The sequence below is a fragment of the Choloepus didactylus genome, chromosome 3, assembly GCF_015220235.1.
Source record: "Choloepus didactylus isolate mChoDid1 chromosome 3, mChoDid1.pri, whole genome shotgun sequence".
Taxonomy (NCBI): domain Eukaryota; kingdom Metazoa; phylum Chordata; class Mammalia; order Pilosa; family Megalonychidae; genus Choloepus; species Choloepus didactylus.
This window is the reverse complement of record NC_051309.1, coordinates 166216442-166232914: the sequence shown is the minus strand read 5'-3', so window position 1 is coordinate 166232914 and position 16473 is coordinate 166216442. Positions and strand designations below refer to the sequence as shown.

At 34.5% G+C, this 16473-nt stretch overlaps 1 protein-coding gene across 4 annotated transcripts in view; it reads right to left on the bottom strand.

The window, feature by feature from the left end:
- ARFIP1 (ADP ribosylation factor interacting protein 1) overlaps nt 1-16473 on the bottom strand; it is a 195913-nt gene that overhangs the window by 33214 nt on the left and 146226 nt on the right. For all 4 annotated transcript variants that reach the window (XM_037830835.1, XM_037830834.1, XM_037830832.1 and 1 more), the window contains one exon: nt 9392-9566. In XM_037830835.1, coding sequence (XP_037686763.1) covers nt 9392-9566 — 175 coding nt within the window. The remainder of the gene's footprint in view (nt 1-9391; nt 9567-16473) is intronic.

Sequence of the window (16473 nt, the reverse complement as noted above, 5' to 3'; positions counted from 1 at the left end):
CAAATGAACACAGAGTATCAATGGACAGATGGAACTTATTAAAAGGAACCAAACATAGCTGAAGACCTCAGTAACAGAAATTAAAAATTCTTTAGGGAGTTCAACAACAGATTGGAGCTGGTAGAAGAAAGAATTAGTGAACTTGAAGATAAGGCAACTGAACTCATTCAGTCTGAGGGGCAGAAAGAAAATGAAGAGAAGTAAACAGAGCCAGAGGAACCCATGGAACACCATCAAGAGTACCAATATAAACATTGTGGGAGTCCCAGAAGGGGAAGAAAGAGGCAGAGAGAATATTCAAGGAAATAATGGCTGAAAATGTCTCAAATTTAACAAAAGATAGGAATATACATATCAAAGGTGCTCAATGAATTCTAAACAGGATAAACCCAAACAGATTCACATCACACCATGTCATAATCACACTGTGAATGCCAATGATAAAGAGAGAACTCTGGAAGTCAAAAGAGAGAAGCAATGTGTCATATACAAGGGAACCTCAATAAGATGAGGTGCTGATTTCTCATCAGAAACCATGGAAGAGAGAAGGTAGTGGGAAGACATATTTAAAGTGCTGAAAGCAAAAAACAGCCAAAAAAAAGAATTCTATATCTGGCAAAACTGTCTTTCAAAAATGAGGGAGAGATTAAGACATTCTCAGATAAACAAAAGCTGCTGGAAGTAAGGTTCATCATTACTAGACTGGACCTACAAGAGATGCTAAAGGGAGCTGTGCAAATTGAAGGGAAAGGAAAGTAGATAATAAATTGAAGCCACATGAAGAAATAAAGATTTCTGGTGAGGGTAATCACGTGGATAAACATAATTGCCAGTACTACTGTTTTTTTTGCTTATAACTTCATTTTTTACTTCCTGCAAAATGATAAACCAATTGTTCAGGACTCATGATTCATAAAAACGCAGTTTGTAAGAAGTACATAAAACTGGGGGATGGAAGGGCACAGAACATAGTTTGTGCATACTATTGAAATGAAGTTGGTATCAAAGTAAATGAGATTGTTACAGATTTAGGATGTTAAACTTAATCCCCATGTTACTATAAAGAAAATATCAGATAATATGCAAGATCACAGAGGCAGAAATTAGAGTGTTAAGTTGCCAGGGGCAGGGACAGGGGAAGGGGCAATGGGGAATTAGTGCATAATGAGTATAAGGTTTCTGTTTGGGGAGATGGGAAAGGTTTAGGAATGGAAGGTAGTGAGGGTACTGTAATACTGATATGTGATTAATCCTATTGAATTGTATGCTTCGGAGTGGTCGAGATGGGAAAATTTATATTATATGTATGTTCCCACAATTAAAAAAAAAAAGAACTAAAGAGACAACGGCAATTAAATGCAATACATGATCTTGGAAGGGATCTAGCAAGGCTCAAGAGGACATTATTGGGACATATGAATAAACTGGAAAATAAACTGTAAGCTTTATGTGAGTCTTAAATTGATCGAACTTGATAACTGCACTTAAGGTGGTAACATAAGAGAATATTCTTGTTCTTTAGGAAATGTACATTGCAATACTGGTGTTCAGGGAGCATGCTGTATACAATCTACATTCATGTGTTCACAAAATGAATGGGTAGATGGATGGACAGACAGAAAAAATGACATTACAAATGCGGCAAAAAGTTAAAATTGGTGGACCTGGGTATCTGGGGGAGTAGGTGTTTGATGGAGTTCTCTTTATGGGATTCCATTATTTTTGTAACTGTCCAGTAAGTTTGAACATATTTCAAAATAAAAAGTTGAAAAATTATAAATAAGCAAATAAAATAGATACATAAGATTAGTGTAGGCATGAATCATAGAAAACTTTTTTTCACTGAGGAAAAAATAATCCTCAGGACAGTTACGGTTACACTGTAGAATACAGCATATACTGTCAAGAAATATGGAGACCTGGATTCTATTTCTGGCTTTAATCGTAAGCCAGAATTGAATACTTGGGGTTGGACAAGGCACTTCACCTGTAAGGCCTCATTTTTCTCATCTATAAATTGTAAAACTGGATAATTTCTAAGATCCCATCTGCTTAAAAAAAAATCAAGATGTGAGTTTGTAAACAAGGAATAAAAGGGAAGCAAGGCTCATTACCTAGAACACTTCCTGGCACAGTATGTATCTTAAAAATGTTTGTTGAATGAATGAAAAAAAAAAAAAAGAACAGTAACATGAAACTATATCAAATCATAAGATGAAATGTATTCTGAATTAAGGTTGGAAGTAAAGGTGCATAGGTAAAGGAATGCTTCATAGGATCTAACTGTAAACACTGTCAGATACATTTACCTAAAGACAGTTTCTTTTGTGCCCAACACCATTAATTCCTTGGCTCCTTATTGCACTTACATATTTCAATCCATAAATGCTTATTTTTAATTTAGAACCACGTAGGGTTCTCTTTTATCTATCTAACAATTTCACTTGACCTGTGGACAAATATCAGGTGGTAATATACTTCATGCATACAGTTAAAGAAATAAACATGACATTAAGTCATTGGCATGAATATTTTTAAAATATTAAAGAAGCAAGGAGTTAAGGTTCTTTTCTTCTAGCAATGGGAAAAAAGATTTAAAGAATGTATTTGCTTATACATATTAGGTAATGATTAACATGCTCCTTAAACTCTTACAACAACTATCCATTTTTTAAATTCAGAGGTCTTAATTTTTTCTTCTCAAAAAGCAGTTTTTTAAAACAAATAATATATTTGCCCTTCAAGGCTTTTCCAAACCTTGATACTATCTTTTTTACAAAAAAGTATTAGGCTTTGAGTACTTTTGATTACAGTATATATTTTCATAAAGCCACTGAATCATCACAACAGCTGTCCCATGTTACTTGTGTATGTTTACCTCATTCTAGGTTTTTTATTCTCTGTGTATTCTTCTCTGTCAATTGCTTTCCTCTGCCCTGATACTTTAAGTTTATTAGATTTGTCTCTGAAAAGTTAAATTCACAAGATACATATGAAAGGAGTTTGTCACGTATTACAAAAGAAATCCTAATATAGAGGAATGGTATTATATTATAATTATTATACACGAAAAACTGTGTGAGTGACAATAGTTCTTTCATTATCCTAAGATTCAGCATGACCTTGATTTTTAAGGAAAAACATATTTTTCAAAAAAATTAAGTAACCATATTAATAAAATAAATGTTCAGGAGAGATCCCAAGTCTTGTTCTTCTTTCTTTGCCCCTTACTGTCACCCTTTAAGTAACTAAAACATAAAATGAGAATTAAAAAAATGCATTTAATGGTTATGACTAATTAATTAACATTACCTTAAAGTAAGAGTATGTTTTATCCTTATGAAAATAGGAATATAATAAAATTAATGGGATCCTTATTTTTTATTTATACCTTAAACTGCTTTGTTGAATCTTTTGATAAAAAGTTGTTTTCAAAAATAAACATGAATTATTTACATAGTTTTTCTAATTTTTTGCTTCCTCTTCCCATGCAAACAAATGATAGCAAGACAATAAAAGCTTTTCTTAGAGAGTGTACTTTGCCCTCACGAGAAACAGAGTGAGATAATCAGGATTCACCCTTCTGTCCTGTCCTGGTTGAATCTCATTCTTTTGCCCTTATCACTTCAATCTCCTTCACTTCTCAGCAGTTACCTCTAATCCTAGGGAGAAATGCAAACACACATTTGCTGAATAACTACCATACATCTAGCACCAGAAGGCTATAACAAGAGACACGGTACCTATTCTCACAAAGTCTACAAAGCACCAGAAGTGTTTATTTTCTTCTTTACAAAAGTAGCCCAAGTTTCATTTTGAACACTGAAAGGAACAGTAAAAGGTAAATAAACTGCCTTAAGTCACAAAATAGTTCATTACATTATTTACAGGTCTAGATGAGAAATACTGATGAAAGGAGAAATATTAGAAGAGTCTAAATTTGTCCTTACTGCTGTGCAACTCAATATTGTTTAGACAACAGGGTGAGAATATCAGATTAATAAGGGTTGTTTAGGTTAAAAGTATACAAAACTATGTCACAGGAGGTAGGGGGTGCTGGAGAGTATAGATTATAGATACTAGAACTCAAGTTTTTCTATTAAAGGTAAATGATAAATGTAGATGTTTGCATTTATCATTCAGCATTAATTCATGCACAGACACAGATACATGTGTATTTATACAGCTACCTGTTTGTTCTGACAGATGGAAGGCTAGACTAAGTACATATAAACACTTCAATTTTCTAAAAAATAGCTAAAATCTCCGAATCCCTTCCCATTTCTTTCTTTCTTTCTTATTTTTTTCCTACAGGTTCTAAGAAGGAAACCAACAAAAACACTGTCACAATGTTTGGCCACTAAAATTTATTACTATAGTCACAGGCCTGGCTCTTATTCCCTCACCCAAGGACTATTTACTTTTACTTTATGTACTATTCTAATTGGTTGTCTGGCCTCTTGTTTTAGAACAGCAGTGTTGCTATGGGAAGACACTCCAAAAGCCACAATACGAGAACAAATAGAAAAGAAGAAAAAAAGCTGGAAAAACAGCTCCATATACTGCAGTAGCCTTAAAGACATCAAATTACAAAACAGCACTCTAGATGTCTGAGATGATTTGTTTTTAAAAAGTTCAATATATAATATTTAGGAAAGTAGGAAAAGTAGAGTATATTTTGTTAAAATTCAAGCACTAAATAGATTACCTGCCAATTGTATATGAAAGAGACATTAAGGTGCAACTTTAGCTATAGCTTAACAAAAGAATAACAGATTTAGGACATTTCAAACTGCCAAGAAAGTAAACAGGAGTGACAGTTCCTAGGCCTAAAGGCTTACTTTTTCCTCCTTTTCAAAAAAGCTATTAAAAATAAAAGGGTAAAAGTTACTCAACAACAGTAAGAAAAAGAGAGAAAAGTTTTACAATGGATGTCTTCATTCAAATTATAGTTACTGCTTAAAACAACAGAGTCCCAAAGTACCTCTTTATAGATTTGAAGGGTTAAAAAAAAAAAAAAGATAAAAAGATCAAAGTTTCTTTGTAGATTTTCTTACAAGTTCCCATCCATTGCCCTCACCTTCATGCCAAACCAGCTTCTTTTTTTGATTTACCAATCTCTGTTATGTAGCCTTAAAATCAATGTATCTTTCCTTTTTTATTGCTATTGCAATGACCCCATCTCAGGCTCTTAATCATTTCATTTTGTGCTTCTACTTTCTTTCTTCCTTTAAACTATTGTGCCAGAAGAATCTTTCCAAAATGCATTTTTTTTTCCTGACACTCCCAATTTTATAAGTGAGAGCTCTCAGACTGACATTTAAAATATATAGAGATGACCTGGTCGGCTGTGAAGTGTCTCTCCCAACTCAATGTGCACCCCTTCTCAAGCCACAATTCAAAGTCTTTACATGGTCAAGGCTTGATACAATCTGGCTTCAAATTACCTTTCTGATTCTCTTTTTCTTTAAAACATGTGAACCTTATGTTCTACTATGTTAGTCCATTTCTCTAACGAACATGTATATTCCTCTACTCTTACATGCAAGTCGTTCCCCTTGCCAAGTAGGTTACCCGCCTCAGTTCTTTTAGGCCCATCCTTTTGATCTTTCAAGGCTGGGCTGAAGTCCTCTCTCTCCCACAGATCTTGAAGATTTCCTTGAACAGTCCAGCTCACAATGATTACTTACGCTTCTGAACTTACATACAGGCCAGTTATTTGGAATTCTGCACATACTTCTTTGGATTGTTTAATAATCGTTCACATGCATTATGTATTTTCTACCCAACAAGATTTTAACAATAATACTATCACCTTCGATACTAGCAGCTACTATTTCTATTTATAAGGAATCAGAGAGGTTACGCAAATTTCCCCAAACCAGAGAATCTGTAAGAATTGGAATTTGTGCTGCCCAATGTTGTAGCCACTAGCCACATGTGGCATTTCAAGTGCTCAATAGCCACATGTGGCAACTGGCTCTTTTACTGACTAGCAAAGACACAGAACATTTCCATCATCACAGAAAGTTGTGCCAAACAAGTACTGCTTTAGTTTTCTGGTACATGTTAATATATTTGAAACAGTAGAGGCTTAATATATGTCTAGATAATATTTACTTATTGTTATGAACAGAGAACACTACAGATACTAAAATAACATCATTCTGCTTCTCTAATTACCTATAAAATAAATAGCACAATTTTAGATAAGCTACTATGAGGAACATAAAAATATATCATGAGCAATGACAAAGGGGTAAGAAACTATCGTAAATTTCAAGTCTGAAGTATTATGGCAAAACAAACTATATTTCTACTGTCAGTTGTCAAGGTATCTGTCTTCAGTGGCACAGTAGATTCTTCTGCCAACTAACTTGGCTGTTTTAGGTGGGAGAGCTGGTTAAATAAACACCTCAAAGTATCTTAGGCAACTTTATTATCCTCATTTAACGAGAAACTATTGCTTATGTAATGCCAAAATATGAAACATCATTTCAAATGAATATAAATCTCATTTGAATTCTTCTAACCCATCATATTCTTCTAGCCTTGATTCCTGTTCATACCAGCCAAAAAACTCAAGGCAGTCAGGACATGGGCAAATTAAAAAGTCATGACGGAAAGGTGTAAATATAACTTCTAGAAAATAATATCATCTTATATTTTTGTAACTCTCTTAAATCATGAATTTTATCCTTCATCTCCTCCATTCCCTTACCTAGCAAGGTGTCTGGCATGCAGCAGAAATCCCACAACACTTGTGAAGAGTATGTTACACTTTATAGAGGATATTCCATTTTTTCATTTACTCATAACAAAGTATGATTCACCCCCTATTTTCTGGAGGAGAATACAGAAGCTTGAAGAAATTGTGTGTCTTATCCAAGGATATAAAGCTAGTAGCTGAAGAAGGTGGGTGTGGAACTCAGGTTTTCATATTCTTTGTCCAGGGCGTTTTGCACTAGACTCAGTCCAATTTGTCTATTTTTTTACTAAGACGCTCAACTCTAGAGTAGAGCAAGGAACAACAAATCAAGTGAAGAAACAATTTCTTTCCTCCCTGCCACCTCTGTTCCTCTTTTCTCTTTCTCAGTGTTAGCACCACAGTTGTTTTCCAGATACAAACACAGGGCTACCTGTGGCAGTACTGACACTAGATTAAGATAGGCCCCAGGACTTTTTTTTTTCTTTTTTTTTCCAGTTTATTTCCCACAGCTCAGGTATTGCTTTTTATGTCCCAGGATCTAGAAGAACTTATCCTGGATACAGGAAAAGCGAGAAGCCTGGTAGGTCATGCAATTCTTCTTAATAGGTAAGTAGCATCTCTATAGTACCCAGATCAGGGAAACAGTTTCAAAAGATGAGAAGCAAAAGGGCATATATAATCACAGAATATGATGTGAAGCTAATTCGCTCTTCTGTAAAATGGGGATAATGAGAGTACCTGCCTCATAAGAATGTAAGCTTCAAGGGGATAGGGATCTGTGTCTCTCTTGTTTGCTATATGTATCCCCAGCACACAGGGTACTCAGTATTTACTGAAAGAATGAAAGTGTGAAGGCTGTTATAAGGATTGAGTGAAAGAATATAAAATACATAGTACTTGGCAAATAAGAATTATCTTCTCTGATTCATGTCTAAATATAGAGCTCCACTAATAAATTCAAAATAGTTTCAGTAAGAGAAATAGTAATGATACAGCCATAGTTTATCCTCGTGGTAATTTGCTTACTTTTACTTACTCTGGCAAGAACCATATAAGCATACCCGGTTTAGGGGTTTTTGTTCAAAACAACTTTTCCCTTCCTTTTAAGACGGTAACACAATCTCGCACAGAAAATTTCTAAAGTGCAGAAAAATACATAGAAAACAAAAATCACTCATAATCTATCAGAGAAAACCATGATTACCATTTTATAGATTTCCCAAAGTCATTGTCTCTATCTGTAGAGGTCATTATTCCCCAAATTATATGAATTCTTTTTTTTTTTTCCCTCAAATTAGCTTTTGATAGATCATCCATAAAATACCTGTAATAAATACCTCATTTAGCACTTCACTATATAATATTGATTCATTGTCAGGCAGTATGTCAAAAATATTTTCTTACTTAAAACATGTTAACTGTGTCTAAAAGTGATATATTCATATCCATCAAAATACTGAACAGTATAACTGATCTGTATTTTTCTTATAACCAGCCATCTTATAGACTAAAATGAATGTGTTCAATGAATGCTAAAAAGCTGCACTGTGCTTCTGTCTGAATGAAGCTGGGAAATCTGTCCAATAACTCTGCTGATGTCTCCTTTATGGCCCTGTAATATTTTCTAGCAAATAATTTTGACTTATGGTAACTAAAGAAAAAAAAAATAAGCGTTAGTGCCAACTTGGTAGGTTCCAAAGAAATGTATCATTCTGTAGATTTTATGGCATCCAGAAGAGTTCTAAGGAAATGTTAAGAAAAAACGAAGTTATCAACAGACAACTAACTGAGAATTTAATAATATAATGAAGGAGAATGTAAACATTGTTTCCTGGGAGGAAGGAAAAATAAGAGGGGTAGCTGGAAGAAACCAGGGGTGAAAGCATGTTATGACTTCAACAGATGTGAGGAGTACAGGAAGAAGGACTACCAAAGTGCAATGGTGAGACCCCATCTCCATAGGTCTGAGCTACACCCCCTCTGTGACATACTCTCCCATTTCCAGAACTGCAACCCCCCACATAAAATTGAATGGGCATGTAATGAAAGAAATGTTAAGCACAGGAACCTGTCCTTTACTTAAACTAAAACTCAGAAGCTTATTTTATACAAACCCATCTCCAGGTGAGGCCTACAGCAAGTCCACCTCAACCCTGTTCTTAGTCCTTAGATGTGTTCACATTACAAGAAAACAATGTAGACAATAGATTTCTTGGCTTATTCCTTCTAGGTTTCGCTAATTGCAGCCCTAAGCTGGAACTTTTAATCATTCTTCATTTATCAGTTACAGGGAAGAATTTTCTCTTCCTGAAATCTACACCTACCATTAATAAAAAGCTTTCAAAATATTCAGAGCAGAGCCTATCATTATTTAACTTCTTAAAGCACTTGCTATCAATACCAATCTGAAGATCAATTATTGAACATCAAGTATTTTTTGCCAACTGTTAAATGTGAAAGACTTGGACAGTGGAGTTGATGATGACTTTTATGTCAGAAAGGTAAATATATTTTGTATGTACTTTTAAAAACTCAAACGTTGATTATAAATGGAATTCCTTTTCTTTCTTGTGATTAACATGAAAGACAGGTAATAGAAACTTTCTATTTATCTCTCTTTTGTCATGATGATTTTATTTTAAAGTCCACAGGAAGATCTCAGAAGGTAAAGAATAAATTTACCTTATTTTCTTCCAGAAATTTCAACTTGATAGAAACATCATTGCGCATTTTGTCATATTTTTCCTTATGTGCTTGGAACAGATGCTGTGACTGCTCAATCTTTGGCAGAGTGTTTGCATCACGTGGCCCAAGATTCAGTTCTTCTAAATCAGTACGATAGGCATCATATTCAATCCTGGAAAGAAGAGAATGAGTGAAACATACTATAAAAGCAGAGTGAAATATGATTGGGAGATAAATGGAAATGTACAATATTCTTAATATCATAAATAATATATACTAATTCTCATACATATTATATAACTCGTGCTTTTGAGATCATGCGAAAAAGAGTTATTACCGTAAGCACGGAAGAAAAAGCTTCTTTTTAGCCTAACCATTTTAAGCTGTTATGTACCCTAGAAAAGGCCATATTCTTTTAATCCATCCCTGTGGGTGCAGACCTACTGTGGGTAGGAACTTTTGGTTAGGTTCTTTCAATTGAGATGTGACCCACCCAATTCAAGGTGGGTCTTAGTCCTTTACTGGAGTCCTTTATGAGAGGATAAAAGGCAGAAAACCCAAGAGGGCTCAGACAGAGAGAAACACTCACAGAAGCTGAAGGAACTACTGAAGCCAGAACCAGAAAGCAACAAAACCCAGGAGAGAAGGAACAGCATATGCCAGCCATGTGACTTCCCATGTGACAGAGGTGTCCCAGATGCCAGAAGCCTTTCTTCAGAGAGGTATCCTCTTGTTGGTGCCTTAGTTTGGACATTTTCATGGCTTTAGAACTGTAAAATTTGTAAGCTAATATATCTCCCTTTTGTAAAAGCCAACCCATTTCTAGTATATTGCATTTTGGCAGCTTTAGCAAACTGAAACATTACTCTTCCCAAAGTACAGTATAAACTAACAAAATTTCCAAAATTTAAAAATCAGTTTTAAAAAAGAGCTGTTAAAACCTAATGCTAACAAGTAAGGGTCAACATTAACTCTCCCCCCCCCCCCCCCCCAAACTATGGATTGGCTAATTTTTGAGAGGCAAAGTATGTGAGGATAGTGGACTTCAGAATGGCACACATAAAGTAACTGGTAAAAGGAGGTTATACTGAGGTTCAAAAGTCCTTAAACTATAGTCTAGGTCAGGACTGCACAACAGAAATATAACATGAGCCACATATATAATTTAAAGTTTTCTAGTAGCCACATCAAAATAAAAAAAATTATTTTCACCTTTTTCTTTTTGTAATATATTTTATTTTACTGAAAGCACCTAAAATATTATCATTGCTTCATGTAACCAATATAAAAAGTCAATGAGCCTTTTGTACTAACTCTTTGTTTGTACTAACTCTTTGAAATCTACTGTGTATACTTGAAGCACATTTCAATTCAAACAACCCACATTTTAAATGCTCAACAGACACATGTAGCTAGTGGCTACTCCACTGGATAGTACAGCTGTAGATGGATTTCTTTAACATTAGTATTTAGAATGAGAAAATGTCATTTGTTTTAGAGCACTATCACATTGTATTTCCTGAGATGCCTCCCTCTAATATTTTCTTACCACTAACTGAATTAGTTACCCCACCACCATCACGCTACATTCCCAGAGCACCGCAAACATCTCTACCACATCACCTGTGTAATTACATTACTTTGCTTATGAAACAGTAACTTATCCAGCAGCATCAACTATTCAGTATTCAGTTAAGAAGCAACAAAGTGACCTTTAATTTAGTTAAAGTCAGTATAACAAAGCATATGACCTAAAACTAAATCTCTTTTATTCAGATCTCTATATCACAGTTCATATCCTGTATTCTGGAAATTAGAATACTTTAAACAACATGAACTGTATAATATATACGACTTGAGAAAGAATTCATCAGTCTTGCACTGAAATGAATTTATTCTTAACTCATACTGCATTTAATAAACTTGATGGTCTTTCAGGGCCAAAAGAGGATCATTCATTCATTCATTCATTCTCTGATTCACTGATTCACTCAACAAAATTTAAGTGAACACCTATGTTTCAGGTACTGTGCACAAATTAGAGCTATAAAGATAAACAAAGTTCATCCTCAAGAAGCTTACAATCTAGAGGTAGAGAAGAATGTAACCAACTACAACACAACAAGATAACGGAAACTGCCATGAGAGACGAGTAAGGTATGATAGAAATCAAGAGGAACAAACACCTAATTAGGTATATGAAAGAGCATCTTAGAATAGAATTAAAACATAATATTAAATTTAGAAGGGTGGTAAAAGCTTATTAGATGAATGGGGCAGGAAAATTGGTAGAACATTCCAAGAAGAGAATAGCATGGACAAAGGCATAGATTGGCAAGATAACATGACACATTTGGGAGGTAATTCAGTGTTATTAGAGCCTACGGTTCGAATATGATAATGGAAGGAATTAAAGCCAGATAGCTAGGCAGGGTCAAGATAAAGCAGGCCTCACAGGCCTGGTGATGGGAAACCATTGAAAAAACTCTGATCTACAGAGTGACATGACTCTATTTTTTTATGATAGAAAGATGATTCTAGTGACAGTTTAAGGAATGGAGAATGAACTGAGGTAGAAGATTAAGAAACAAAAGACAAGGAAACCAATTAGAAGACAATAGGCAAATGAGAAATGAGTCACTGCACTGTGACCATGGTAGTGGTGCTAAAAAGAAAGAGACAGATATGAAGATTTAGGTGGCAAGACTAACCAAGTACGACACAAGTTAGTTAATCCATTGAATCTGTAGCCAAACCAAACCCTTTTCTCTGCCCTTCACTGGCTCTAAGACTTTGAGCTAATTTTTTCATCTCTTTGTGCTTCTATTTAACCTTAATAAAAACACCATATGTGTAAGGCATTTAGGGCACCTGGTAATAACAATTATCTTTAGAGTGCTTATTATTATTATGACCAAATTAGAAGGGCAGCCAGAAGCAGATACATTAAAAACAATAAGAAATGAAGGAGAAAAAAGTAGAACTAAAATAAACAATAATATGTGATGATTTCATGTAAGACAAAAGTATATAACATCCTTTAACAGCCTCTGAACACATTTCTAAACAGTATTAATCAATTTTAACACAAAGTTCTAACACTGACCTTATATCCCTTAATCCTTACATTCAGAGTTTATCAAAGTAAAACTTTCCATAGAAGCTTTTCTTTTATGGTGCTCATGAACATTGGGGAGAGAAGTACAGTAAGTTTTCAAAATGCAAGTCTTTACTTCAGGGTTGTCAGTCTGAACTGAGTCCACATCAATAAAGTTAATGATAGTGGGTTACTTTATGGCTTATGTAAAACTTTTAGAGAATAGGTGTCCATTTCTGAAAAGTCTTGACCACAATTGACTCCCTTGTTGTGCTGCTGTAGAGAAGTGTTGAATGGGTTTTAAGATTTTCTGTTGTGCAACACCAGACAGCTAGGAAATACTTGACCAGGATGAACAACAGGAAGCATTAAAAGGCCACTGGGGCATTTGCCTAAATTACCACTTATTGTGCTGATCAATAGACGACCTTGCCCTAAAAGTCAGCAAATTCTGGTTTTGACAGAGAAGAAAATTTAGCTACTGAGAAAACTTTAATCTGGGTTCTTTTTTGAATAGCATCTCTCAGTAGGCAGTGTTTCAGTCTTGAAGCTATATTACAGCATTACAACTAATTAACTTCTCAACTAGTTCACTAATGGCACAGAAATTCAAACTCCAAGCTAAATGTAATGAATAAAATCATAAATTATAATTTGAATAAAAAATAATAAATTATTGATTGAAGTTATTGTTGTTGGTTTTTAAAATATACAAGGTTATCTAAAGGTTTCCTTTAAGTAATTAGGTAGAGCAAGTAAATATAAATACTTATAATTTAGTCCAGAAGTTTCAAACAAATCTATATATTGTTTAAATTGAGATCTTAAACCATATTGTACTTTAAGACACATTTCTCATTCCAAGATATGAATACCATTTTTCACAATTATTTGTAAAAATTTTAGATTGATCCACTTCAAGCTTAAGGTTCACTGATCAAGAACGGAAGGTAGGAAGACAATGGGTTCTCATCTTAGCTTTGAAATTGACTAGAAGGGAGCAAATCTTTTAACCCTGAGATGGTCATTTTTCTTCTTTGTTAATTAAATATAAAATGTTTCATGTATAAAAAATGTTTTTTCTGATAAGTCTTGCTTTTTTAAAATACTTTTTTTTTTTTTTTTTTCTTTATTAGAGAAGCTGTGGGTTTATGGAACAATTATATATAAAACTCAGAGCTCCCACATGCTACATGTGCTAGTTTGGAGCTGTTATATACTCCAGAAAAGGCCATATTCTTTTAATCCATTTTTGTGGGTGCAGACCTATTGTGGGTGGGACCTTTGATTAGGTTGTTTCAATTGAGAGGTGATACAGCCCATTCAAGGTGGGTCTTCATCTTTACTGGAGTCCTTTGTGAAAGGATAAAAGGCAGAGACATTTGGAGAGAGCTGAGAGAGAAATGCCCTGGAGATACTAAGAAAGAACCCACAGGTGCTCAGAGAGAAAGCCACTGGAATCAGAAGCTGAAAGCTACGAAATCCAGGAGCGAAGGACCAGCAGATACTGGCCACGTGCCTTGCAATCTGACAGAGGAACCCAATATGCCAGCAGCCTTTTGTCAGAGAAGATATCTTCTTGATGCCTTCATGGGACATTTTCATGGCCTCAGAACTATAAAATTATAAGTGAATAAATACTCATTGTAAAAGCCAATCCATTCTTGGTATATTTCATTCCGGCAGCTTTAGCAAACTGAAACAGCACCCTATTATTAACACCTTGCATTGGTGTGGAACACTTCTTACAACTGATGATAATATGTTTTTATAAGTGTACCATTACCAAAACATTTCCATCATTCCAAACAGTAACCCTGTACATCTTAAGCCCTACACTTTCCAGTCGCTACCCCAACCTCATTCCCTGGTAATCTACAGTCTAGATTCTGACTCAATGAGTTGGCTTATTCTATTATTTCAAATCACTGAGATCATACAATATTTGTCCTTTTGTTTCTTGCTTATTTAACTCAACATGTTGTCCTCAAGGTTCATCCAAGTTGTCACATGTATCAGGACTTCATTCCCTTTTATGGCTGAATAATATTCCATTGTATGTATATACCACATTTTATTTATCCATTCATCAGTTGATGGAACTGGGCTGCATCTATTTTTTGGCAATTGTGAGTAATGCTGCCATGAAAGTTGGTATGCAAATATCTATTTGAGTTCCTGCTTTCAATGCTTTCTGGTATTGAAAGAAGTGAGATTGCTGGGTCATATGGTAGTTCCATACTTGGTTTTCTGAGGAACTGCCAAACTGTCTTCCACAGCGTCTGCACCACTTAACATTCCCACCAGCAATGAATGAGTGTTCCTATTTCTCCACATCTTCTTCAACACTTGTAATTTTTCTTTTTTTCTTAATATAGCCATTCTAATGGGTGAGAAATAGTATTTCATTGTGGTTTTGTTTTGTATTTCCCTGATGACTAATGATGTTGAGCATCTTTTCAATGTGCCTTCTGGCCATTAGTATACTGTCTTTGGAGAGATGTCTATTCAAATCTTTTGCCCATTTTTAAATTGGGTTGTTTGTCTTTTTGTTGTTAGGTTGAAGGATTTCTTTACATATTCTGGATATTAAACCTTTATTGGATATGTGGTTTTCAAATATTTTTTCCCATTGTGTAGGCTGTAATTTTACATTCATGATAAAGTCCTTTGAGGCACAAAAGATTTAATTTTGATGAGGTCTTTGATGAGTGTAAAGTCTAAGAAACCACTGCCTAATACAAAGTCCTGAAAATGCTTTCCCACATTTTCATCCAGGAGTTTGATAGTTCTGGCTCATATATATAGGTCTTTGATCCCTTATACTTCTATATAAATTTGATGATTGGCTTTTCCATTTCTTCAAAGAGGGTTGTTGGGATTTTGATCGGGATTGCCCTGAATCTATAAATTGCTTTGGGTAAGACTGACATCTTAATGATATTTAGTCTTCCAATCCATGAACATGGAATGTCCTTCCAATATTTACATCTTCTTTGCCTTCTTCTAACAATGTTTTGTAGTTTTCTTTGCACAAGTCCTTTAAGTCCTTGGACAGATTTATTCCAAAATATTTGATTCTTTTAGTTATTATTGTGAATGGAATTTTTTCTTGATTTCTTCATCTGATTGTTCACTGCTTATGTATAGAAACACAACTGATTTTTGGGTGTGGATCTTGTACCCCACCACTTTCCTGAATTCATTATTAGCTTTAGGAACTTTTCTGTGGATTTTTCAGTGTTTTCTGTACATAGGATCATGTCATCTGAAAATAGGGAACATTTTACTTCTTCCTTTCCAATTTGGATACCTTTTATTTCTTTTTCTTGCCTAATTACTTTGGGAAGAACTTTCAGTACTATGTTGATAAACAAAAGTGACAATGGGCATCTTTGTCTTGTTACTGATCTTAGAAGGAAAGTTTTTAGTCTTTCACCGTTAAGTAGGATGTTAGCTGTGGGCTTACATAAATGTCCTTTATCGTGTTGAGAATGTTTCCTCCTCTTCCCAATTTTATAAGTTTTTATCAAGATTTTGGATTTTGTCAAATGCCTTTTCTGCATCAACTGAGATGAACATGTGTTTTTTTCCCTTTATTCTGTTAATGTGTATTACATTAATTTTCTTATGTTGAGCCACCCTTACATACCAGGGATAAATCCCATTTAATCATGGTGTATAATTCTTTTAATATGCTGTTGTCTTTAGTTTGCTAGTATTTTGTTGAGGATTTTTGCACCTATGTTCATAAGAGCTACTGTCTGTAGTTTTCTTTTCTTGTGTTATCTTTATCTGGCTTTGGTAACAGGGTGATGTTGACCTCGTAGAAAGAATTAGGGAGTGTTCCCTCCCCTTCAATTTTTTGGAAGTTTGAGAAGAATTGGAGTTAAGTTTTCTTGGAATGTTTGGTAGAATTCCCCTGTGAAACCATCTGGTCCTGGTCTTTTCTATGTTGAGAGATTTTTTATTTTTTTATTAT